This window comes from Protopterus annectens, chromosome 2.part0, assembly GCF_019279795.1.
Source record: "Protopterus annectens isolate FY-2018-M chromosome 2.part0, PAN1.0, whole genome shotgun sequence".
In the NCBI taxonomy this organism is placed as follows: domain Eukaryota; kingdom Metazoa; phylum Chordata; order Ceratodontiformes; family Protopteridae; genus Protopterus; species Protopterus annectens.
In genome coordinates, this window is record NC_056728.1 from 1,308,052,139 (window position 1) to 1,308,079,714 (window position 27,576).

The 27,576-nt window shown below is 44.7% G+C and overlaps 1 protein-coding gene across 2 annotated transcripts in view; it reads right to left on the reverse strand.

The window, feature by feature from the left end:
• The window catches only part of EIF2B4 (eukaryotic translation initiation factor 2B subunit delta), a 979,702-nt gene that overhangs the window by 551,221 nt on the left and 400,905 nt on the right, over positions 1–27,576 (reverse strand). For both annotated transcript variants that reach the window (XM_044061494.1, XM_044061493.1), the window contains exon 5: positions 8,323–8,405. In XM_044061494.1, the coding sequence (XP_043917429.1) occupies positions 8,323–8,405 (83 nt within the window). The remainder of the gene's footprint in view (positions 1–8,322; positions 8,406–27,576) is intronic.

Below are 27,576 nucleotides of genomic sequence, written 5' to 3' on the forward strand. Positions count from 1 at the left end.
TCCCTCAAAAGAGGAATGGAGCCTATGGACATACAGTGTGTCCTGTGACATTCCTAGTTCCAAAAATGAAAGCCAAGTAATCTCAATGTAAAAAACTAAATACAAAAACAATAAACTAATGGAAGTTAGAATGAAACAGAAAAAAATGTCTGTTGTATGTTAATGAGTGCTTTCATTCCTTTATTGCTAAAAACGAAACTCATCAGATTAGGACATTATTGAGGAAGCTACCAATAAATACAACAGTTCGTCCAATCACCTTTGAGTGTGCCATTTAAACATAATAACATAATATATTTCAGCTAATGAAAAATCATCAATTAATTATCCATTAAAACTTTTTTAAATATTAAAATATTAATGAATAGATAATGGTGAATACATACAATCAAATAAAAACTTTTAAATGTCAAATATCAATTATAAAATAACCCAACAAACAAAAATACATCTGTTCAAAGTCAACCTGCCGTAAGTACTAATAAACTAGATACAAAAGTCTTGTCGTTAACTCGTGGCTGTTGTGTGGCATTAAACAAACCTGCCGATACAATTCCTTGTATTCCAGATATGCAGACCAATTTCCACCCTTTACTTAATGCCACACAACTGCCAGGAATTACTGACAAGACTTCTAGATCTAGTTTACAAGCACTTAGGGCAGATAGACTTTAAACAAATTTATTTTTGTTGTTTGTTGGATTACTATTTGATAACTGATGACTGACATTTAAACGTTTTTATTTGATTGTATGTATTCACTATTATCTGTTCGTTAATACCTATTCTAACATAGTTTTAAAAAAGTTTTAACAGGGAATGAAATTATGTTGATTTTTCATTCGCTGAAATTTATGATGTCATTAGGTTTAAACAGCACACTCAAAGCTGATCGGATGAACTGCTGTATTTACTGGTAGCTTCCTCAACGATGTTCTAATCTGATGAAGTTCCATTTTTAGCAATAAAGGAATGAAAGCACTCCTCTTACAACAGATGTGTTTTCTGTTTCACTCCAACTTTAATTTGTTTATTGTTTTCCCATGAGAAGGGCACAAGGTCCTACCATGTCAATCCACCATAATGCCACTGCTTCATGCTCACTGAACACAGCCAAGTTAAAACTGGGAGCATGAAAGATTCAGTCTAGAAAAGCAGGTACATGTACCACTGTTATGCCTGACAAATCAATCACCAGTTAGGAGAGAGACGAGAGCTTACTACCTTACTTCAGCAGTTTGGGGATTGCAGTTGAGCTCTCACCACCTAGAGGAACAAATAAGGATCATCACACAACTGACAGGCCCTCTCAACCATAAGATGGCAAGCTGGGCTAAACAGTCCAGAAAATCAGTAATCTAATGCTTCACGGCATGGATGCTCTGTTATTTTCAGTGAACTGTGCTAAGTGGGGTGACCACCCTTCCCATTTCTTACCTATGTGATATGGCACATACTGTGTACACTTAACACAAAGTGGGCTAAACGTATGCCCAAAAACAGTGGTAAAGCTTGTGTGAGCCACAAGGTCGCATAACATACCAACCTAAAACTGCACAAGCAGTTCCACTATTTCATACAAGGTTTGTGCCATACAACCCCAGACTACACTGGGAACAATCATTTAACTCAAAGTTGTTTGTCTTTTCGGCTTTTCCCGGTTAGGGGTCGCCACAGCGGAACTCCGGTCCGCTAATGATTGGCAGTCGATTTTTTTTTTTATGGTGCCGAGTTGCCACCCCGACGCCCAACCTTCAGCGAAGGCACACCCATTCACGCATGTCTTTTGGAGGCCACTCCACCAAGGGGAGGACATGCAGACTCCACACAGAAGGCACTCCAGCCAAGAATCCAACAGGAGAACCTCTTGCTGTGAGGCAACAATGCTACCGCTGTACCACTGCGGCTAATCGTTTAACTCAAAGTAAAGCATTTAATAACATGTTCAAAGATACACAAGTACGAGGCTAATTTGTAGACAAAAATGTGCGTCAGCTTTCAGGTTGAAAATCTTATGGAAAAACACCCTTCACATCCACACCACGTCCTCCAAATTAACTTTTGAAGCATCTATGAATTTGGGATGAAGGACAACCAAGTAATGTGGAGGTAAGACAGTAACAGTATATTTACTGTATATCTAGCTTTAATCATGGTGGATCCATAGGGAGGAAGTGGGAAAAGTACAATTAAGTACAGTTAACGCACGGAAGGCTGATTTTCAATTCCACGTTTGCCATATTATCAAAATAGACCTCAATTGCTAAGTAACTGTTTTTTCTGCATGTACACATATGCATAAATGCTGATAACAGACCTCTTTTAAGAGCTTTTGATAACAAACAACATTTTTAACTTCAAAAAATATATAAATAAAATAAAAAGGTATAAGAAAGTTACAAGCCCAATAGTACCATGAAGCAAACATAACCATTGCAACTGAGGAGTTTATATTGCAAAACATTGGAAAAATGGATAATCAATCAATAGAATGAACAACTGCATATTAACATACCACCAAAAACAAATCAGTGCATTTAAAAGCTTGCTACAAATTACACTGTGCTTGTTACAAGTAACATTCCATAGCAGCTGCCTTGTGCTCACTACCCTATCACGGACTGTACAGTTGTGTCACACTTACCATAATTGTAGATGTTCAAGTAGATCAGTGCTGCAGTACTCATTCCTGGGTCTTCCTGCCATGCAGAAACTCACAACCAGAGTTTTTTCATCATCCCTAGAAGACGGGTGACTGATGGCCAACGTTCGAATGCCAGGGTATAACAATGGCATTCACCTGCACCATCTTCAGGTCTTTTTAGACAATGAGCAGTAGCGTGATGCCTGAAGACAGCACAACTCTTTCAGATGTCAAAACAATTTTTTGGACAAGGACAGGGGAAGGTATCAATTTGTGTAAGAAATAAAAGTGGGGGGTGATGGTGGACAAGAACTACCCATCTGAAATGCTTCTGCCCTTCCCATCTCTTCCACTGGTAAGTGGGGAAGAAGAGGATAACATACAGAGGAGTGGGAATTTGCACTTTAACATTCATCTGCTGGAACATCTACATTATGGTAAGTGTGACCCACTGTACTATGTCCTTTGTAGTCAATGTTGCAGTACTGATCCTTGAAAGGACTCCCAAAGCTACTAGTTGGGAGGGGGGCAGGCTGTCTTGTTGGCTTTTGGAAAAGCAGGTTTTGTAGGACAGCAGTTGCAAACCCTGCCTCACCCCTGGAGGTATTGGCTAAATGGAATGTTTAGAAAAGGACAGGGACAGATGTCCATGTGACTTCTTCCAGGATAGCTTGTGTAAAAACACCTTTAAAAAAGGTAGTGGTGGCTACAGTGTGTCTGATGGAGTGGGCCCTGACATGGGACGGCACTAGTTTACCATGATGGGCATAACAGAAGCTGATTCAGTTGGTTATTCACTTAGAGGTAGTCTGTTTGGAGAAAGATCTTTCTTCTTTTCTTTCTGCAAAGGCCACCAATAGTTGGTATGCTCTGTTCAGTATTTCTTGAACAGGACATAATTCCCTATCTGTCAATGTACATCCAAAGAGTGCAAGATTTGTTTGGATTTATTCTGTGGTTTAGGGAAGAACACTGGCAAATGAATAGCTCAATTCAAGGAGAGTTCTAATACTATTTTGGGCATAAAGCAGGGACTAGTTCTAATAGTTACACTGTCCCTATGGTACACAGTGAAGGGCTCCTTGAACATCAGGGCTTATAGCTCTGAGATCTACCTGACTGAAGTGATGGCTATGAGCAGAGTGGTCTTCCAAGTGAACATCTTTATAGGGACAAAAGCTACTGGCTTAAAAGGTGGTAATGTAAGCAGGGAACCCTGCTGTCTGTTCTACCATGCTTAAATCTCAGGTAAGGACAGGACTTCTGCTGGGGGCTGCTTAAGAAGTATGACCCCTTTGAAGAAAAGTTGTAGGTGGGGATAAGAATATATGGGGGGGGGGGCCTGACCGGTATTCTAGCACTAGGTTTATGTCTGCCACCAAAGGATTAATGTCTTTGTCCTTGCACCAAAGAGAAAACCTTTTCCAGTTGGATAAATATGAGTTTCTGTTATTTGGTTTTCTCGCCTCTATCAGGATTGACAGCACTTCTGTGGAATAGCCTGCAGTCTGCATTATTCAGGGCTAGAAACCAATCATCCAAGCAGTTAATTTGAGGGCGCTCAAATAAGGATGAATGATAGACCCCTTTAGCTGGGTGAGTACGTTTATCAATTGTGGGAGAATGTAATATCTCCCATCGCTGTTGGCCAAGAGGAGGAAGAACCACTGCTGCCTTGGCCAGAAGGAGGCTATGAGTATCATGCTCAGCCTGTCTGGCCACACCTCTGTCAGTACCTTTGAGAATCAGGGGAAAAGGTGTGAATGCATAAAGAAAGAGTCCTGTCCATTTGAAGGAGAAAGTTTCTCCTTTCCATGTCCTTGTCTGATGAGTTCTTGAACAAAACTACTGAAGGTGTCAGTTCTGGTAAAAGGCAAAAAGGTCTAAACAGAGGTGTCCCTATTAATGGATGAGGTCCAGGAAGGTCTCCCTTTTAGTACCCATTTGTTGGGGTCCAGAATGTCGCTGTTCATAGAATCTGCTAAGGTGTTGCTGTGGCCTGGGATGTAGAATGCCATTGGTGTCAACTGCAATTGTTGTGCCAAGAGCCAAATCTTTACTGTTAAACTGCACAGAGGGGTAGGAATGAGTTCTCCCTTGCTTGTTTATGTACCACATAACTGTTGTGTTGTCTGTCCAAATTTGAAGTGCTCCTGGGGATAGCTTGCTTTGAAAATCTTTCATCACTAAAAAAAAACCACCAGCAACCTCTCCTGGTTTATGTGAAGTTTTCTTTAATCTGAGGTCCAGACATCTTGCACTTTCTTGGGTCCTATGTGTGTTCCCCAGGCTACTTCAGAACTATCTATGGTGATGGTCTTGTGTGGGTAGAAAAACATTTATGCCTGGATTCAGCTTGATGGCATCTATCCACCAAAGAAGTTCTCTTTTCAAGCATGGTAGAACAGACAGCAGGGTTTCCAGGGACTGAGAATGTTGCTCCCAAGGTTTTTCAGGACCCACCAAAGTTTCCTCATTTTTTGTTTTGCCTGGGGAATCATAAGGATGCATGATACCATGAAACCCAGGGCCATTAGATATTTTTCTTGCTGTTACTGTCTACCTTGGCAGTAAGCTGAATAGACAGTCTTATCAGAAAGGACACCTTTTCTTGAAGTATGAAGTCTTCCTTTTGTACAGAGTCTATCGTTATGTCCAGAAAGAGAATTATTGTCTGAGGCCGAAGACTGGACTAGGGAAGATTGAGGGTGAGCCCTTCCCTGTGAAAGAAGTCCATGGTAATCTGTAAGGCTGTTTGAAGTTCCAGGACAGTTTTTCCCTGGATGAGGCAATCATCCTGGTAGGGGTAAATGCACACTCCTACCAGTCTGCAATGTGCTACAACTGGAGGTAGCCATTTGGTGAAAACTCTGGGTGCAGTAGACAAACCAAATGGTAAAGCACAGAACTGGTAGTGTTAACCTGCTGCTATGAACTGAAGGTATCTCCTGTGTTCTTTGGCTACAAGTCCTTCAGATCTATTGCAATCATGTATGCCCCTGAAAAAAATATGGGCATCAGGTTTTGAAGAGTAAGCATTTTGAATTTTGGACTGTTTAGGATCTTATTAGGATCTTATTTAACTCTGAGAGGTCTAAAAGAAGGCCTCCAAGTTCCTTCCTTTCTTGGGACTATCAAAATCTTAGAGTAGAACCCTGCTGCCTCCTCTTCGTCGGGGACTAGTTGAATGGATCCCTGTTGCAAGAGTTCTTGCAAGATGAGGGGGAAGGAGAGATTCTTGCTAATTTGGTGGCTTTGGTATCCCTAACAAGGGAGGCCTTTTTCTGAACAGAATGAAGTAATCCTTTTCTATGACATCTAGTACCCACTGGTCTGAGGTGATGAGTTCCCAATGGCTTAGAAAGGAAGAACGTCTTCAAACTAGTGGGACGGGAAGAAAGGAAGTGCTGGGGAGGGGGAGAAGGGGACAGCTGTGCACAGTCACAGCTGCTCTCTTGGGGGAATACAATCTTTGGACCCCCTCCTAGAGTGTTTCTCAGTTTGTCATCTTCTCGACTGTCTAGGCCTTTTTTATCAGGAAGGCCTACCCTTATCTTGCCTAAAAGGCAGAAGCCAAGGCTTAGAAAGATCATTTCAATTCTATCTTGGGGTTGGAGACAAAATTCTTTCACAGTTTTTTTACTTGCTTCCCTTTTTTATTCAATTTCTTGAAAACCTTCTCTGTAGGTCTGTAGGAGGACTGAAAAGGAAATCTGTATCCAATTGGGCATCTAAGAGTTTGGCTTTTACTTGGTCAAAAAGTGGCTGAGTTCTCAGCCAAGTTTGCCTGTGGCTAACAGAATCAGAAACAGCTGCCCTGAATGATGCATCTAATGCATCGTAACCACACTTCACAGTGTGCCTGGAAACCTGCAGTGCTGCTCTAGATGTCTTCTGTATGTCCCTTAGTAAGGATTTATCTGCAATGTCTTCTGTTTTGGTAATAATTTGGTTCTGTAATGACCAAGTATTTTAACATGTGAAATTGGCAATTGAGGGTCTTCATAGAAAGGGCAGCAGGTGAACAAGTCTTTGTCCCAAACCTGTCTAGTAGTTATTAGGTAGGGAATGTCTAAGCAGCAGGTTTAGGTGCACCCTTATGGATTCAATAGACAAAAGTGAGGGGTCAGCTGGTGGGTTCTTACAGAGGTGAATGCGAGTGTCAAGCACTCTACAAAATCAATCTGGTTTCCACAGAGTAGGGAGCAGTGTGTCTGAGTGTAGAGAGATGTTTTTGAAGACATCATCTAATACCACATGGACTAGGGGAACAGCAAGTGGTCTGGGGGATGACAGGCTTAAAAACTGCCTGCAATGAGTTTGGGCCCAAGAGAATTCCTTGCTTTCCCACTGAAAAGCCTCCTTCATCTTACATAAAGTGTCCCCAAAGGATAAATCATTTGAGGGAGAAGCAGAGGAAAGAGTATCATCTGAGCCAGAATCAAGACTAGGACTGGGGTGGTGGTGTTCAGAATAAGATGGCTCTTTCTCATCCTCAGATCCTAAAGAATCAGACTCCTCTTGAAAGGAGACAACTCTTGTTTTTTTTACTAAAAGAGACTACAGGGGTAGACTGTAGTGCTTGGCTGGTCTCCCTAGATTTCATAAAGACCACAAAATTCCTGGGCAAATTTAATGCGGTCCTGAGTTCTGACCTGGGCTGTAATGGCTGACAACTTGGCAGTGCAGACTGAGGTAGCCTGACTGATCTCTCTGATTCAGACATCTGTTTAATAAGAAATCTGTTTAGTAAGAAAGGACACAATCCATGGTCAGGCAACTGCTGACTCAGTCCAGGTTATTAATGTGGAAGATGAACCATCTTCCTCGGTAAACAACATTCAGACATTTGAGCTTGATACCTACTAAGTGACCTCAGTCCTAAAAGAAGATGTAAGACAGGGCAAAGTTTAGTTGCCTGCTCCCATGGCAGCCTCCCAAGTGGTCATGCCAGAAGACTCAGCCTGTTAGTCATCAGACTTGGGAGCTGCAAAAGCACCTCACCAGAGATGTCAGTTGATTTAGGCACATAGGTGGAAAGAACACCATCATCTGCTGAGTTTTTTTATTTAAGCTTTTTATTTTTTTTGTAAAGTAGCAGTTTCAACTGAGGAAGGTGGAGAAGCAGCAGGAACTGGGTCTGAGGCCCTATGCTTAAGGGTCTTAGCTCTAAACCTAGCACAATCCTGACACCCGGAAATGTGCTGAAGCGCCAAATGAAACAGACAAAAGAAATGCACGTTTTTATCAAGACTGGTTTCCCACATTTCAAGCAGTTGTTAACCTTTCTGAAAAATTACTCAAAAGAGAGAATTCCCCAAACAGGGTACTCATCTGAAGATAATTTGTTAGAAACTCTGGTGAAAAACAAATCAGCCAATGGACTGCAAGCTTCTGGTACACGTTGAAATGCATCTGACAGCACAGCTAGAAAGAACTGAAGATGGTGCTGACATACGATCCTCTTATATCCTGACATCCAAACATCTGCCATGGACATCTATTGCCTTTTTGTTACACCTAGACATCAGATTTCCATTGGCCAGGTATGATGAAAAAACTCTTGAAACTGGGACAGTCATAGGCTTCATTGCAAGGAAGACCCAATGATCAGTACTGCAACAATGACTATGAAGAACATCAACAAAATTCCCAATGGGGGGAAAACAGCTCCTTACCTGCTGGCGTTCCAATTTCTTTGCTAGTCTTTTCTGTGCTGCTGGGTCATCCGCCTGAACATGCTCTGACAATCGTTTCACAACTGCAAGAAAAATCTCAATTTACATAATGATTTTATACACAATCCATTCCAAAACTTACAATGCCAGGTAAATGTTAAACAGCATCATTTCAGTATTAAATGTAGTAAAGAGGTAACCACCTTAATTTGATTCACACACTTTTAAAAAACATTCTGTGTGGTAAACAAATCAGTGTACAAACGTACGAAAATACAGTCTCACAGACAGCATCTTACCAACATTATCCCCTGACAAGATCATTCAGACCACACCACTCATTCTCTGATCACTCAGTCCACACCACTCAATCTCTGATCACTCAGTCCACATCTGATTCAAACAGCACCTCAACCTGAACCTCCACACAAGAGACAACCTCTTAAGGAAGCATAACACACCTCCAGGCTTTCAGTGAAACAATGCTTACTGAGCTCACTGCTAAATCTCTATCATCCTGCTTCTGCTCCCAACTCCAAACTTTCTTCCCCTCTCGGCTCCAGAACAGGCCCCCATCATGTCCTACATTTGTCATGTTCATACCTCTCAACAGCTCTGCTTTTGACAAAGCATTCCAATTTTTAGCTTATTTTTCAACTCTGCTCCAATGTGTCCTAAGATACAAGTGATTTCTGCTGTTTCATGAGCTCAGTTGTAAATCCAATGAGAGAGGAGCTCATCTAAGGCAAAAGTAGTCAGACTGATAGAGTGCAATTAAAAACCTGCATTTTTGAAACTAGCACTGTGTGTAAAAATGACGTTGATTCTTTATAAGTACCACTGTACTGAGACTGAACTATGGAGCTGAATTACATCTTGCCATAACAGGTAAAATTAACTGTTTGACCTGTGGCATGCAGACTATTTTGTCAATAATAGAAGCTTAGGTACTTTTCTGGTAGGACCAGGAGTGGAATGCTGCATATTTAAAAATAGCATTGTTACAGAATGTACAGCAAAGTATAAACAACACTTAAAACATTTGTCCAAAATTTTCTAGCATCCCTTAAATGGAATTTGGCAAAGTAGATGGTAGGCATAAGGGGGACTTAACTGGTGGTACTTTTTGTGCTTTATTTTATCTTCATATTGCATGATCATACATTCTTTTACGAGTGATGTGCAGTTAAATCTCATACTTTGTAAATCACATTCAGATGAGCAGCTGGGTAGGGTAATAACTGCCTTCTATTAAATAAATAGAAGTATTTTATTATGACACAAATGTTTCACAGTATTGTACTGGGGCATTGTTAAGATTAATTTTCATTTATGTGCCTGGGGGATGTCTGCGTTAAAAAAGGAAACAAGTGTTTCTAACATTTATATATTCCAAGTGGGGAGAGAAAAGAAGTGATACTGCAAACTTCTGAAATGCCTTCAATGCATCTTTGCCATGCCTACCACTATGTATTAAACTTTACATGGAACATGTCCCACTTATACATCTCCAATAAGTGCTCTCACTGTTTTTTTAACAGAAATGCAATGTTATGATTATTAGAGTCACTGAAACTAAGCAAATGTTGATATGATGCTCTATTCTTATTTGAATTTCCTTTTGGTAACTGGCACATGCTGATACTATTATACCACTTGCAGTACAGTAGTGGTGGTGTAAGAAAGTTGGCTTAATTTAAGGGGAAAAAAAAGGAAACTGGTGGTATGGAGCATCTAGTAAAGATAACAAAACAAAGATCAGGGTACCAATAAATGGAATCTAACCTGAATGCAAGTGTATACAGCAAGCGGTACAGAAAAACACCCTGAACAACAAAAAGAAAAGAATAGGTTTACTCTTCAGAACAACAGTTGCCAAGCTGGGAGAAAGACAGAACTGCCAAAAAAATATCAGACTTGTACTGGCTGTTATTGACCGAAAGGTTGGTCACTTGGCTGTCTGTATTGTATTGAAGTGTACATGAAAAACTTGCCACAGTGCAGTAAGGATGCTTTTTGTGCAGATATACAATTGTACATCTGTTTATCACAATCCTAATTATGCAGGCTATGCCACTATGAGTACAAACTGATGCCCTACACACCACCCCCGAGGGGCACCAATTTATGCCTAAGAACATTTTCAGTGCTATGATTTTGCATCCTTTGATATCGCTTTGAAAGTTGAGAGGTATAGTAATGCTCTTCATTCACTCCACAGCAACTCCCCCCCCCCACATACACACATGCACACAGACGTGCACCCACAATTCCTACCTTCATTCATCTTGTTACTTACCAGTCTGAAATCTAAATAAGTCTTTCGGATCCCTTCTCTTTCAGACTAAAAAAAACTTCCTTCTACAGTCCCATTCAATCAATCAATTTTCTTTCATTGTTTCATCCTGTCAACATACTGGCTGCCATCCACAGGAACCTTTATCATTTTTTACATCTCATCACCATGTTCCTAATTCCTGGCCTGTCAAAGCATCACCTCTCTGTTCCTCGGCCCAACTTTACAGTAAATTTCTGCAGTGACTCTTGACATTAGCTGAGGCCATCCTACAACCGTTTGCATTCTTTACTCCATTATGACTACCACACGATGATCGTCTTTCCACTACCTGACCATCTCAAATTTCTCAGTCTAAAGAAACTTTCTGGCAATCAACTTCAGTTTATATTTTGCTAACCAAGTTTGTTCAGCTCATGTATCACTTTGCATAACAGATTCTGTCACCCCCATTTCAATAACCTTATCACTGTGTCTTTCAACAAGAACCATTATGTAGTTAACATACTGAACAACTCTAGCTATACACATTGCAGAACAGAAAATTCAAGAACAGAAATAAAACCACATCACTTGAGCATGATCCCATCACTGACAACTACCCTCCCTGATAAATTAAATTATCAGTTACACAACAGTTTCTAGTTATTATCAATTTTCTTCCAGCAAACCAGGTAAAACAAATAGGGTTCCCTATATATGTCTTTTTTATTCTGATTAATTTTCTTATATTTAAACAAATCAATCATTAACAGTGCTTAATAAAATTTCTGTGCTGTGCATCTGTGGTAAATAACATTTTTGTCACATTATTAAAAATAATTATACACAGCCATTAGCTTTAAGGAACATGTCTCATTTACTTCTTATTTGATTACAAAGAACACAAGTGAGCATAATGGCCATGTAATGCAGCTGAACAAACTAAACTTTTGACTTTCCGTCCCAGGATGAAAAACACAACAAAAAGTATAGTTGTGTACACGTACCATAAATGTAGATGTTCGAGTGTATTCACTGTTGCAGTCATCACCTGTGGGTTATCCCTGCAGTGGTAGCCCTCGGTTGGCCCGAATACCAGAGTCAATGTTTTTCTGCGTCGGCTATTGTCGCTTGTTGACTGACGTCAGGTCGGCAGTGCTATAAAGCAAGGCAGCCGATGCCATTGCATCAGATTTTCCTGCCCTAACCAGTCAGAAGCCCCAGGAAATATGGTAAAGTGGTCCTGGTGGCTAAAAGACACCATAAGAAGCTTATGTCTCCCTAAGGAAAGAGGATATAAGGAGGAAGGAGGGAGGGAAACCAGGACTGCAACAGTGAATACACTCGAACAACTACATTTATGATAAGTGTAAATAACTGTACTATGTTCCTCGTGTCTCACTGTTGCGGTCATCACCTGTGGGAGGATTCCCAAAGCTGAGGAGAGGGGTGGTAGGATTAGTAAGAGACCTAGGCCTGGGTGAGCATGTCCTGTAGAACTGCAGAGGCAAACCCTGCCCTAGCCTTAGAGAAAAAAGGTAAGTGGTAATGCTTTGTAAAGGTATGGACAGAAGTCCAGGTGGCAGCTTCCAAGATGTCCCTGGTGAAATGGGTATGAATAGACTTGGGGGGTGGTTTCCCATGTAAAATGTAGCAGACATGGAAGCAGTGTGATATCCATTTGGAAATGGTTTGCTTGGAAATGGGCTTCCCCTCTGCCCCTGGGGCAAAACTAAGAAGAAGTTTGTCTGTTTTCCTGAAGGCATTAGTACGGTCTAGGTAGTATCTGAGCTGTCTGTGCACATCTAGTGAGTGCAGAATTCTTTCCCCCTTGTTTTGAGGGTTAGGGAAGAAGGTGTGTTGATGTACGGCCTGGTTGAGAGTCACATTAGATACCACCTTGGGCATAAATAAGGGGTTAGTCCTCAGGAAGACCCTGTCTACATAGAAAATGATGAAGGGCTCAATGGCCATTAATACCTGAAGTTCTGAAACCCTTCTGGCTGAGGTGATAGCTAATAGGAAAGCAGTCTTCCAGGAGAGGTATTTCAGTTCTGCTGAAGCAGCAGGTTCGAAGGGTGGCAATGTTAGTTTTTACAAAACATAATTCAGGTCCCAGGCTGGCGTGGGTGGCCTTCTGCGAGGTCTAATATTAGAAGCCCCTCTGAGGAACTGTTTAATTAAAGGATGTGAGAACAGGGGCGGGTCTGTATCGAAATGAGCTGAAATGGCTGAGGCATGGATTTTAATAGAAGAGAAGGAGAGGTGACGATTGAGTAACTCCACTAGATAGTCCAGGATAAGAGGGATGAAGGTTGTGAGGAACTGCCCCCTCTGGACTGGCTCCAGGAGCAGAATCTTTTCCACTTCCCTGTGTAAGATTTTCTGGTGCTGGGCCTTCTGGCCTCTGTGATAATGTCTAGGACCTGTTTGCTTAATAGGGGCCCCTTGTTTGCTTTTAGAGTATAAGCCATGCTGACAGTTTGAGAGTCTGCAAGTCCGGGTGCAGCATTTCACCCCCACTGGAGTCAAGAGGCCTGAGATCAGGGGAAGCTGCCTGGGAGGCTGTGGTGTCAGGCTGCACAGTAAGGGGTATCAATGCTGCCAGAGGCAGAGGAGGGAATGCGTACACAAACAGGGAGTTCCAGGGGAAGGTCAAGGCATCCACTTTCCACGCTAGGTGGTGAAACTCCCTGGTACAACATTTTTTTAACTGGTGGCTGAGGTGTGAAGCAAAGAGATCCACCTCCGGAGTTCCCCACTCCTGAGTGAGGTGCAAAAAGATTTTTCTGTGGAGCTGACATTCGTGTGGGTCCAATAAGTTTCTGCTTAAGTGGTCAGTCAGGGAGTTGTTGATCCCAGGTAGGTATTGGGCTACTGGGTGTAATCCCATGGAGGAGGCTGTCAGCCAGAGGTTCATGGCTAGCCCGCACAGAGGGTAAGATTGGGTCCCTCCCTGTCTGTTGATGTGCCACATTACAGTGGTGTTGTCTGTTTTGATAAGGAGAACCCGTGGCCTGTGATGAGTAGGTAAACTTCATTTGTCAGCAACCTATGGGAATCGGATCCGACCGTTTTCAACAGCTTTAGATCCGAGCTCCAAGCTCCTCCCCCTACCCATAATCCCCTGCCAACCCTGACTGACCTCAGATCAAGTTTTCCCAACAGCAGAAAAGTACAGTTTTGTACCTACCATAAATGTAGATGTCCGAACTGGATAGCATCTGCAGTCATAACAAGTGGGTTGTCCTGTCGTCAGGCAGCCCTGCAGTCGGCCGGATTCCAAAGTCCGGGTCCGGCTTCGGCTGATGTCGCACTCCACCCGACGTCATCTCTGTTGGTCTTCGGGTATAAAAGCATCAGCCGACGCCATTTTCCTCAGTGTTTCTTGCCCCAGATGCCAGTAGCCCTCTTGCAGGCTAAAATTTGGATAGATGCCAATGTTTCCAAATAGATAGAGGTAAACACAACAATAAGCATATATGTACATATATACAAACAAATACACCATAAAAGACTCCCCAACAGCTAGCTATTAGGAGGGTAAACACCCTAGGAGTACCACAGAGGGAAGGAGGGAGGGTAATCCTGACTGCAGATGCTATCCAGTTCGGACATCTACATTTATGGTAGGTACAAAACTGTACTATGTCCTTCATGGATGCATCTGCAGTCATAACAAGTGGGTAGAATACCATAGCCAACTAGGGAGGAGGATAAAAGTAGATTATGGTGTGTTTAGGATCCCTTGCAGTACAGCAGTGGCAAACCCTGCTCGGGATCTGGAATATAGAGGCAAATTATAATGCTTGGCAAATGTATGCACGGAGGTCCAAGTAGCCGCCTCAATAATGTCTTTGGTTGCCACTCCTCGTAAGAAGGCTGTGGTAGTGGCTGTTGCTCTTGTAGAATGAGGTCTTATGTTCTGTGGAATTGGTTTTCCATGGAAGGAGTAACAGTATCGTATGCAATTTCCTATCCATTTGGAGATTGTCTGTTTGGAAATAGCTTTTCCTTCCCTTCCTGTTGCATAGGCTACAAAAGGTGGTCAGTCTTTCTGCTATTTTTGTTCTGTCCAAGTAGTAGCGTAGCTGTCTATGTACATCCAAGGTATGCAGTATTCTTTCCCTCTGTTTTGTGGGTTGGGAAAGAAGGTAGGTAGGTGGATTGCCTGGTTCAAAGATACTCTGGATACCACCTTGGGCATAAATGTAGGATTAGTCCTCATGGACACTCTATCTTGGTGGAAGATTAGGAAGGGTTGCACTGCCATTAAGGCCTGTAGTTCTGAAACCCTCCTTGCTGAAGTAATTGCCAGTAGGAAAGCAGTTTTCCATGACAGGTGTTGTAGGTCTGCTGTTGCTGCTGGTTCAAAGGGTGATAGTGTCAACTTTTCTAGCACAAAGTTTAAATCCCAAGCTGGTAATGGTGGTTTCCTTGGAGGTTTTACATTCTTGATTCCTCTGAGGAACTGCCTGAGCAAAGGGTGCGAAAAACAGGTCGATCAAAGCTGTATTCTGCTGAATTAGCTCATGTATGTATCTTGATGGAGGAGTAGGACAGGCCTGAATGAAGAAGTTCGCCAGATACTCCAGAATGTTAGGCATATCTATGTTTGACACATCTTTTCCTCTTCGGTACTCCAAATGACAAACCTTTTCCATTTTCCAGCATAGTTCCTTCTTGTTGAAGGTCTGCGTGCTTCAAGAATAATGTCTTTAACTCTTTGAGAAAGTTCTGGATTAGCTGCTGCTATGTGATGTTCCATGCAGTCAGTTGTAGCGTTTTAGGTTTGGATGTATGATGCTGTAGTTGTTCTGAGTTAACATCAAAGGCATCAGGGTATTGGCCACATATTGTTCGAGACATGCTCTTCAGTAGTGGGTACCAGTGTTGTCTTGGCCAGTTTGGGGCTATCAGGATTATCCTTGGACGTTCTTCCTTGATTTTTAGTAGTACCTTGTGTATCAAAGGAAGAGGTGGGAATGCATATGCTGTTAGGCCTTTCCAGTTGAAGGAGAGTGAGTCCACTTTCCATGCTAGTGGATGGAATGTCCTTGTGCAGAATTTTTGAGCTGGTGATTGAGAGGTGATGCGAATAGGTCTATCTGTGGCATTCCCCATTTCTTTGAGATGGTCTTGAAGATGTCCGGGTGCAGTTTCCATTCGTGGGCATCCGTGGTTCTGCTTAATATGTCTGCTAGAGTATTGTCTTTCCCGGTACAAATATTGCCTGTAACTGAATGTTGTAGCTGAGTGCCAGGGTCCACAGCTCCAAGGTCATTCTGCATAGGGGTATGAATGAGTGCCTCCCTGTTTGTTGATGTACCACATGACTGTGGTGTTGTCTGTCCTTATCATCAACTGGCCCTCTTTGAGGAATGGTTTGAACTTTTGGATTGCCAGTTTTACTGCCAGCATTTCTTTTAGATTGATGTGCAGGTGAAGTTGATCCTGTGTCCACAATCCTTGCACGCATTTGTCCAGCATGTGGGCCCCCCATCCTAGGTCTGAAGCGTCTGTTGTGATGGTCTGGCTTGGTTAACATCTGCGAAAGGGTAGGCCTGGGTTTGACTGGCATGCCTGAGCCCACCATAGGAACTCCTGTTTTAAGCATGGAATTAGTGGGATTTCTGTTTCTAGACTGTGTCTGTGTTGGGACCATAAATTCTTTAGGTACCACTGTAGTTTCCTCATATGTAGTCTGGCAAATGGGACCAAGATTATGCATGATGCCATGAAGCCCAAGGCCTGCAGAAATTTTCTTGCTGTTAACTTGTTCAGTTTTGTTAGTGCCGAGAAGTAAAGTGGAAGTTCTTTTGTTTTCTGTAGTCAGGAATGCCATTTGTTGTACTGTGTCCAATTCAGCCCAAGAATGTCCTTGTTTGGGATGGTATCAGCCTTGACTTTTGTAAATTGACTGTGTATCCCAGTCCTTGTAGCAAGTAAATGACCCTTTGTAAATCTGTTGTCAGCTTGCTTTTGTTGTCCCCTTGTAGCAGGCAGTCGTCCAGGTATGGGTAAATTTGAATTCCCTGTAGTCTGCAATGGGCGATTACTGATGCCAGGCATTTTGTGAATACTCTGGGCAGTAGATAAGCCAAAGGGCAATGCTGAGAATTGATAGTGCTCTGATCCTGCAAGAAATCTGAGGTATCTTCTGCAGATTGGTCGAATGGGGACGTGCAGGTATGCCTCCTTGAGATCTAGAGTTACCAGCCAAGACTCCTTGCCCAGCATGGGAAGAAGTTGCTGTAGGGTCAGCATTTTGAATTTTGGGACAATGATGTATGTATTTAAGGTGGACAGATCGAGAATTGGTCTCCAACCTTTTTCCTTTCTTGGAACTAGGAATAGTCTGGAATAGAACCCCTTTCCTTGTTCTGCTGTTGGCACTCTTTCCACAGCTCTCATGTTGGCTAACTCCCTTATCTGGCGTAGAGCCTCTGTTTTTTGATTTGGAGGTAGATTTGGCATTCCTCTTTTGACTGGTAAAGTGTGGAAGTGAAACCGGTAACCTTGATCTATGGTTTGTAAAATCCACTTGTCTTTTGTTATGTAGTGCCAGTTCTTTGAAAATAAGGTTAACTTTCCGCCTAGAGGAGCTGCTATTTGTTCCCTGGTAGGCGGAGTTAGGATTAAGTCACTGTGGTTGTGCTGATGTAGTGGCAGTGGCTGTGTCTGTGCCTCTGTTGTTACCTTGCCACTGTCGTCCTCTGTAGGCACCTCCTCTGGGTTGGTTTCTGCCTCTGGAACGTCTATTCCTGCCCCTTTGAAATTTTGTGGAGTCAGGAAAGGACCAATTTTGGCAGGCCAGTTCCTGCTAAACCTTGGGGGTTGAACCTGCAAGAAATCTTTAACAGTTTGAACAGATTTTGCCTTTTCTTCCATTTTCTTCATAACCTGCTGGGCAGGTGTACCAAACAAACTTGTCTTGTCCATAGGAGCATCTAGCAACTTGGCTTTAACATGATCCGGTAAAGCTTGTTCCTTTAGCCATGCATGCCTTCTTATCACTGTGCCTGTCATGGCTGATCTAAATGAAGCCTCCAGTGCATCATAGCCACATTTTAAGGAATGGTTGCTAACCTGTTGTATGTTATTTACCATCTCTAATACATATTTCTTATCAAGAGATTCATCAGTGGTTAGTTTTTAGTTAATTGATCAAGCATAAACTCTTGGTATTGTATCATGTGAAACTGTCTGTTTAAAGCTCTAGCTGGGAGAGTAGCTGAAGTGTAGACCTTTTACCCCATCTGTCTAATGACCTTGCTTCCCTTTCAGAAGGAATAGGGTTTTTAGCTGTGGTCGCAGCTACTGCCTTGGGACCCTGGGATATAGTTTCTGGGTCTGCAAGTGGGGCCTTGTAAAGGTGGTGATGAGTATCTGGCACCCTGTAAAATCTGTCTGGTTTGGCAGGGGCTGGGGTAAAGAATCTGGAGCGGAGCAAACATCATTAAAAGCATCATCCACCACAGATAGAACAGGAGGTATAGCTAAGGGCCTGTGCTGTGGGAGGTGCAGAAAGGTTCTAAGTCTTTTCTGGAGTCTGAAAAATCCTGTTGCTGCCATTGGAACTGTTCTCGCATGGCATGCAAGGTTTCCCAAAGGAGAATTCTTCTGGTGGGGAAGCAGCAGGAATGGATTCTTCAGCATCAGAATCTTCAAAATTGGAGAAGGGAGCCTCTGGCTGGTCAGTTATGTCTGATTCATCAGCAGAATCATCAGAAGGCACTGGCTCAGGGGGCTCTGGCCTAGGTCTCTTCTCTGGCGGCTGAGAGGCCCTGTCTGGGTGAGATTGAGATCCTCTAATTAAAGAAATTAAATCTTCTGCCAAAGAAAGCATTTGAGAACTAGAAGAGGACCTGGATGTGGGGGGTTTAACAGGCACTGATTTAGTAGTCTTGGCTGCTTTAGCCCTGGCGAAGGCCTTAATGGACATGGCTGCTGGAGGCCTAGCAGCACCACGTGCTGGGGTAGAGACATCCAAGGGGATGGTGTCTGATAAGTCAACCACCGTAGTGGGTAAAAATTCTGAGGTCGATTCAAGAGTTGTAGCAGGGGCCTCAGTAGTAAGAATAGGTTCAGCTGTGCTTAGATCAGTTTTCTCGGTTTCGCCGAAACCGAGACACTCGCGGTTTGCTTTACCGTGGTTTCGGCCGAAACCGCGGACCGCGAGTGTCGGTCTTTATCTTTGCATTTTTTGGAAGACTGGGTAGTCGGAGGATCCGACGGCATAATGTACGCAAAATCAGTACCGAAAAACTGTTCTGCAAACTCCGACCGACGCCTAAGCGTTCGTCGGTTGAAAGAGGCACAGGCCAAACAGGCTGCTACGTCGTGGGCTGGGCCTAAACAAGGCAGACAGTAAGAGTGGAAATCTTTATGAGGTATTTGTTTCCCACAGGTTAAACAATTGTTAACTTTTTCTGACATCGGCTGAGGCAAGAAAGAGTCCCCAACGGGGTACTTAGCTTTAGAAGTCTTCGAAGTAGTATTCGGTAGAAGTAATCTCTGGATCCGACCGACAGGCACTTGCGAACAGCTTCTGCTTCGGGCGCCACGCGGCAAGAAAGACTGAGGAAAATGGCGTCGGCTGATACTTTTATACCCGAAGACCAACAGAGATGACGTCGGGTGGAGTGCGACATCAGCCGAAGCCGGACCCGGACTTTGGAATCCGGCCGACTGCAGGGCTGCCTGACGACAGGACAACCCACTTGTTATGACTGCAGATGCATCCATGAAGGACATCTGCTAGAAAATTATTATTCTCAAGATAAGGTGGGTAAAACCCATGGACCTGAGTATGAATACATTCGCAAGTGAGGGGGCAGGAGGGAGGGACGGTTGCTGACAAATGAAGTTTACCTACTCAGATGGAACGTTATGGTGAGTACATAACTTCTTAATCTGAAGTAGTTAACTTCATTTGTGCAGCAACCTATGGGACAGAGTCCCCAGCTACCTGAACCTTGGGCGGCCTTCATGGAAGGATGTTCCGGAGCACTGCAGAGCCAAAGGATGTTCTCCCTCTGGAGATAATGTCCAATTTATAGTGATTGATAAAGGTATGAGATGAGGCCCAAGTGGCTGCCAAACAAATATCATCCAAAGAGACTCTAGCTCTAAAAGCCACAGAGGTAGACATAGATCGAGTAGAGTGGGTATGGACTCCCTGAGGTGCAGGCCTGCCAGAACTTTCATATGCTAGAAGGATACACTGTGAAATCCATCTAGACAGTGTAACTTTAGACACCGATTTACCCAAGTTAAATTTGGCAAAGGAGACGAACAATTGGTCGGATTTCCTATGACCAGATGTCCTGTGGATGTAGAAGCGAAGTTGTCTATGCACATCCAGTGAGTGTAATTTGTATTCCCCTTTGCTATGGTAATTTGGAAAAAAAGACCGGCAGGTTAATGGACTGGTTAATATTTGACTCAGAGGCAACCTTGGGAAGAAAAGAGGGATTGGTCCTGAGGTAAACTCTATCCTTGTGAAAGGTCAAGTATGGGGTTTTTACACAGAGGGCCTGTAGTTCAGAGACCCTTCGAGCCGAGGTGATAGCGACAAAAAAGGCCATTTTCCATGACAAGAATTTAAGATCTACTGAAGCTGCAGGCTCAAATGGGGGAGCTGGCAAGGCCTGAAGCACCAGCGTTAAATCCCAAGGAGGGACTACATCCTTCACTGGAGGTCTGAGCAGAATGGTGCCCTTCAAAAAGGTCTTACACAATTTCGTGGTGATCAAAGGGCCCAGTTCATTTCCCACGTGATAATGAGAGATAGCTGCTAGTTGAACCAATGTTGAGGAGCTAGCCCCCTGATGAAACAGCCCTGACAGAAAGTCTAATACAGCGGGCAAAGGAGCTGCGAAAGGATCCAACTTTTGGCGTTCCGCCCAAATGGAGACACGTTTCCATTTGCTACTATAGATCTTTCTAGTAGAAGGCTTGTGCGCTGCTACTAGAATAGTTTTAACTGGAGAAGAGATACCGGGAGTCCTAGCTACGAGTGGAACTGGAGCAGCCAAGCTGTGAGCTTGAAATTGTCCAGGTTCGGGACTGGGAGCTCTAGGGGGTGGGATATTAGATCCGGATGGGGATACAGAATCCAAGGAGGATTCACCAGATGACACCAAAGGTAAGGGAACCAGGTTTGACGAGGCCAAAATGGGGCAATGAGGATAATCCTGCTCCCCAACCTGCTGGCTTTCTGAAGAAACTTCATCATCAGAGGAAGAGGAGGGTAGGCATAAAGAAGACCGGGAGGCCAAGCATGCACCAGAGCATCTCTCGGGGGTTCCCCGGAGGGGGAAATGAGAGCGAAGTAGTCGTAACATTTTGTGTTCGAGGGAGAGGCAAAGAGATCGCAACAGGGTCGACCCCATTTGGCGAAAATCCGATTCGCTATCTCGGAATTCAGAGACCACTCATATGGTAACAGGATGGTGCGACTTAGTTTGTCTGCTAGGATGTTGGACCGCCCCGGAATGTGCGTTGCTATGAGAAAGCGGTTGGTGGAGATCGCCCATTCCCACACCCTCATGGCCTCTCGACAGAGTGGGTAAGACCTGGTTCCCCCCTGTTTGTTGTTGTACCAGACAACAGACATATTGTCTGTCTGAATCGCAATCGTTCCTACAGGAAGAAGGTCCTGAAGTGCTTGCAACAGCAACAGCACTGCCCTCATCTCTAGGACATTGATATACAGTAAGGTCTCTGTGAGGTCCCACGTGCCTTGGACTGTCCTGCCCGAACAATGCCCCCCCCCCACCTGAGGCAGGAGGCGTCCGTGGTCACCGTGACTAGTGGAGGGGTCATAGAAAAGGGGCATCCTTGCTGGAGGTCCGGAGATTGGAGCCACCATAGGAGGGCCCTCTTGCAAGCCCTGCTGAGGGGAACGGGATGGCTCAGAGGATACTGAAGAAAGGACCACTGGATCTGAAGGGTCCATTGTAAGACCCTCATGTTCAAACGTGCCATCGGCAATAGGTTGATTGCTGCCGCCATTGAGCCAAGAGCCCTCAGGACCAATTCCACCGGAGGAGCTGGAGATTGTAGAATGACCCGCATGTGTGGCCTCAGGGTTCGTAGCCGGTCTGTGGTCAAGAAAGCTAGGAGTTTGTTTGTGTCTAATCTGGCCCCTATGAAGTCTATGGTCTGAGTCGGAATAAGAGACGACTTCTCTATGTTGATAGTGATCCCCAGCCGGGGAGCTAGATGAAGAAAGTAGTTTCTGGCTGCACAGAGTAGATGCCTTGTCGGGGCGGTCAGGAGCCAGTCATCCAGGTATGGGAAGACCTGAGTTCCCTGGAGCCTCAGGTGGGCTGCTATCACTGCTAACACTTTGGTGAACACCCTGGGGGCTGTGGTGAGACCAAAGGGGAGGACCCTGAATTGGAAATGACTGGCTCCTAGCCGGAAGCGGAGGAACCTCCTGGATCACCTGTCCATCAGAATGTGGTAGTACGCATCCTTGAGGTCTACAGAGCACATCCAATCGTTCTCCCGCAAAAGGGGGAGAATGGATTGAAGAGTGACCATGTGGAACTTCTCTTTGGTTACCGACAGGTTCAAAGAAGAGAGGTCGAGGATTGGTCTTAAGTCCCCCGTCTTTTTTGGCACCAAGAAGAACCTGGAGTAAAACCCGGACACGCACTGGTCTGAGGGGACGTGTTGGATGGCTCTTTTTTCCAGCAAATGTTGGATTTCCACTGCTGCGGCCTCCCTCTGATCGGGTGGAACATCGGGGAGGTATCTGAGGCTGAGTGGGCAACAAGAAAAGGGAATCTGATATCCTCTGGATATAATGCGAAGCACCCAGCGGTCTGTTGTGATGGACTCCCAAACCGCTGAGTGCTTCGAGAAACGCCCCCCGACTGCTTCCAGCGTGGAGCAGTCAGGCAACCCCTCAGGGGTGTTGCGTGGGTTGGTCCAAGAAGGGTTCTCTGGATCCAAAGTTCCGCGGGCCCCCTCTGCCTCTAGGGTGGCGTCCACCCTGCCCTCCTCTGCCGCGGAAGGGCTGGGAGTCCGGAGCGGGACGGGACTGTTGCGACTTCCGGAACCACATCTTCTTCTGACCCTTTTGGTTCTTAGAGAAGGACCTCTGGAGAGCAGAGAAGCGGGCTCCGACGGCAGACAACGTCTTCCCTTCCTTTTCACTCTGGACCAAGGTATCTCGCACGGTTTTGCCGAAAAGGGCAGAACCATCGAAAGGAGCATTAGCAAAAGACGCCTTAAAGGGTTCCGCAAAATCACAGTGCCGGAGCCAGGCCTGACGTCTCATGACGAGGCCCACTCTGCTGGCTCTAGCGGCTCCTTCCGTGGCATGGGACAGTAGCCGCATAGAGGTGTTAGATATGGATCGTAGAGTGGCCATCCGGGTGGAGTGCAATTGCTTGTCCTCTGCCAACATGGACTCTGGGGGGGGGCGACACAGCGTACTCTTTGATAAGGTCCCGCTGCAGTCGAAGCACATGTGCCATGTAGTTCAGTGACCTCACAGAGAAGGTAGCCAAACTAAACACCCACTTCCCTAGACGGTCCATTGACCTAGACTCCTTGCTCAAGGGATGAACCGAGGGACACTCCTGAGCTAGTTCCCTCTTGGTGGCTGCCGCCACCAACATGGCATCTACAGGGGGACCCTTACTCCAGTGGGACTTGTCAGAGGGTGGGCGAAGAATCTTGTCCGGGCGCTTGGGGACTGGCTCCACAGTGTTCGGCTCCTTCCATGCCCTGGTAGTAATCAAGTCTACCAGGGGATCGGTTGGAGGGGACACCCAAGAGGTAGACGGGCCTGCTTCAAACGCCTCCAGGAACACGGATTCATCCGAGGTAGGCTTTGGGGCAGACCACCCCCCCCCCTTTTTCTAAGCATCTCCATGATGTCACCAAATGGGACATCTTCGGGGGTTGATCATGGGGAGCCTTCCCCTTCCTCCAAATCAGTGTCCTCAGTCAAGGACTCGGGGGAGTCCATGTGCCTCCTTTTGCACCTCCGCTTGTGAGGAACCTCCTCGGGGGGGCTGTCTGAGGAGGTCTCACCAGCCACGTCTTGTTCCAATGGAACTACCTGGGACGTCAAAGCAGGCTATCCCTGGGGCCGGGTGATGGAAGTCGGACCCAACAGAGACGGAGTGCAGGGTGGAGCCGTGGCAAGGGCCGGGGGCCTGGATTGTCTCGACAGGGCCCTCTCCACCACGTTGAATGCCGAGGGTGAGCTGCTCTCTCTGGGATCCAAAAGCAGACCCTCACTCAGATCCGACGGACGGATCAGGGCCGGCGCCGAAGCGATCGGATCCGATGGACCAGTATGCTCCGACCTGGACAGAGCCGAAGGCATACCAATACCCCCGGATCCGAAGCTCAGCCCTCGGCTCCGAGAGCTCGGATCCGAAGAAGAAAATGGACCCGACAGACTCGAGGGAAGTGTCGGCGCCGAAGTACCCGAGACTATCGGCGCCGACACACCCCTGGCTCCAAGGCTGCCCGGCTCCAAAGACTCCGAACCCGGGAAACAGGATGGAGAAGGAGCTATCGGGACAAAGAAGAGGGTCGAGCTCCCCCCCCCCCGGAGGGGGGGAGGCAGGAGCACTCCCATCTGCAGTTGGGCCTGGAGGAATCTTCTCATCATCCAGTCCAAATCTGCATCAGTGAGACTTCGGGTTGATCTCGACGAGGCCACCGAGGCGGGGTGGGAGTGTCGCCTCGATGACCTCGAAGGAGATCGGGTCTCCTCCTCCTCAGGACCCGGTGAAAAGCACGGGGACTGGATCCGAGAAGGAGGAGACCCAGAAGTCCTGGAGGGAGAAGACCGCTTAGCCGGGGGGGGGGCCAAAGTGGAGGCCTCAGCCCGCCACTTGTGGTGTTTATCCCTCCTTTTTTCTTTCCTAGCCTCCTTCTCCTCCGGGCCTAAGGCGGGAGGTTGAGTCCCGGCCGGGGAGAGGGAAGCAAGAGTGGCAGCCGCCGCAGCCGCAGCAGGAGCCACGGGAGGACCGGAGGTAGAAGCCGAGTCCGGGGGCAGAAGACCCACCAGAATCAGCTTAGACCTCCGGTCCTTGAGTGCCCTGGGGTTGAACACAGCACAAATGGTACAACAAGAGGACAGGTGCTCAACCCCAAGGCACAACACACACAGAGTGTGGCCATCCGCTGGGGACAGCTTATGGCCACACTCGGTGCACTTAGAAATAAATCAGCTTTGGGGCCTCAGACATATTAACTAAAAAAGGTAAAACCACACACTCTAGGCCCCAAACACACACACACAACCCTGACAGAACCACGAAGGAAGGGGGAGGTTAAAAATTAAAAATATAAAATAAACTAATTGAGTTTAAATTAGAAAAGGGACCTGAACACACACTCACACCAAAAGTTTAAGAAAAGGGTCTGAAAGGGTTAAATTTTTCTCACAAAAGTGATGAAACGCCTAGAACTCAGGATCAAGCTGCTGAAGTAAACCGTGGCAAACTAGATCTGGGGTCAGTCAGGGTTGGCAGGGGATTATGGGTAGGTGAGGAGCTTGGAGCTTGGAGCTCGGATCTAAAGCTGTTGAAAACTGCCTGTTCAGATCCGAGGTCGGATCCGATTCCCATAGGTTGCTGCACAAATGAAGTTAACTACTTCAGATATAATATTTTTTTCTGAAATGTATATAATTTTTCCAGAAGCAGTGTAACAGCTTGCCACTAGCCATATAGCCACTGTTCAGTTCATTCAGATGGTGACAAACACCTCGGTCACAAGTCTGTCATTCATCAACAGTGATAGGAAAATATTTGCTTTCTTATGGTGACAACTGCAGATAAGCCACTATACCTCCATCTTAAGCAAACAGGAAAAATAGGAAGAAAAAACTGTTAAAAGTATGTACATCCTGCCAAAAATCTAGATATCTAATTAGTATAAAATCTGAAAACCAAACACCAAATAACTCTTCTCTCTTCCAGTAGGAATGTGGGATGCTACTCAGAAACAAGTTTAAAAAAAGAAAGACTAACAAAATTGAATGAAAAATATACACACGTTATCGAAAAGACACTGTAAAATCTGTAGACCTTAATGAACTGCACTGCAAAATTCTAACACACAAGGTCATTTAGTTTTACTTCTGAAAAAGGGAGATGTAAGACATGGGTCCTCTTTCTTTTAATTACTGATGCCATTTGTATGTCGGTTGTGTAGTGTGGTTTTCTAAGTATTACACCACTTCAAAAATCACGTGTGATGAGGCAAATTCACAAAATTGTGTGAAGGGGTAAATCAAACCTAAAAACAGGGGCATACCTCCAAAAAAGGTACATCATGTGCAGGGGTGAGTCAGGCCTGAAAATAGGAACATTCCCCCTAAAACAGGGACATTTGGGAGGTCTGATTATAAGCTCACAAAATATTTTCTGCACAATATCTTTACTCATATATTATTTAATGTCCGTATATCATTCAATATTAACATGTTTTTAAGACAGACAATATAGACGTTACTGGAAGATGAAGGAATGACTTATGAGGAACTGACCACTAATTCTGACATATAGTACCCTCTGGTGGTTAATGCTGTGTAGTGATCTCATTTTCAGAACACCAGCCAGTACCTTGCCGGCCATAGCAGGTGCACCATCTGTTACTAACTAGCATGTTGACAAATTCCAGATTCAGTCTATTCTCAAAAACTGAAATAATCTTCTGAAAACTTACTTCCATCTACTATGCATCCTTCCAACAGAATAAATCCTAGTAACTCCTCATAAAAGCACTAGTCCTCAAAAGCTGTTACACTGTTGCTATCAGCTGACTCATTCCAAGCAAATGACATTACTTCTGCATTTTATTTAAACGGTCTGGAAAACATCCTTTGCAAGGACTTCTACTCTCTTGAAGGTCAATGTGTCAGACAAGGGAATTTTCTTAATGCATGCTAATATGTTGTTTCTGCTTTTCTCATCAGTAACAACCTCTTCTATGGCTAACAGCACACACTCCTTTACCATTTCTGTATCAATAAATGGTTGATTCTGTTTTTGTTACTACACATGAAAACCAAAGTGATGCTGGTGTAGCTTTCTCTTGATTAGTGTAGTGTAGCAGTGGGCCACAGTATCCTATCTTTTTTCAGGCTCTGGACTAAGAGACAAGCAGCAACACAGCTCACTGAGAAGTTGGTGGTAGTATTCGGCTTAACACTCTTGAAGTGCCTTCTCAAATTAAACCCCTTTGACTCCGTGATGCTCTCACTACAAAACAAACTAGCTTTGTAAGGGCATGAGCAAACATGTCTTTGTCAGTCCACTCACTGTTAAACTGTCTGTTTTCACTGTCAACTTTTCCTTTTTGGTACAGTAAACAACAACTTACACACAAGTCATTAGATGGATTTCCATGAAACATTTTCCAACAAGAAGATTGCCAACAAAGGTGGGACCTGCAGGACTTTGAGACCCTGACCTTGGTATACAAGTTTACTTTCTATGTCCGGTAGATACTATGTCCAGTGCATACTCAGGGTTCACTGTAGAACACTAATGGTGTTTCTTGTGAAGTACCACTCTTATGACAACTGCCATCATGGCTAGATGCCAGAGACTCTGGCTGCTGTGGAGTACAGGAACTCCCTCAGCTGCAAAAACAAGCAAAAAAAAATATTATATATATATATATATATATATATATTTATATATATATGGGTCTACATCATATGATCTACATACTACATTTCATATGATCGAAATTCATTTGACTGAGACCAAATGACCTAAACTTCATTTGACCTAAAACTCATTTCACTGACAAGGAGCACTGGCAAACATCTGCAATAAATAAACTCTATAACAAAAGGAAAAAATTGCTGTCCAGGACCAAGAAGGAGCAGGTGCCCAATTAGAAGCAATCTCTCCTAAGCCTAAACAAGCAAATAAGAGCACTAGTGAAAGCCTCCAAAGCTAACTTGAAGTCCAAATTGGCCA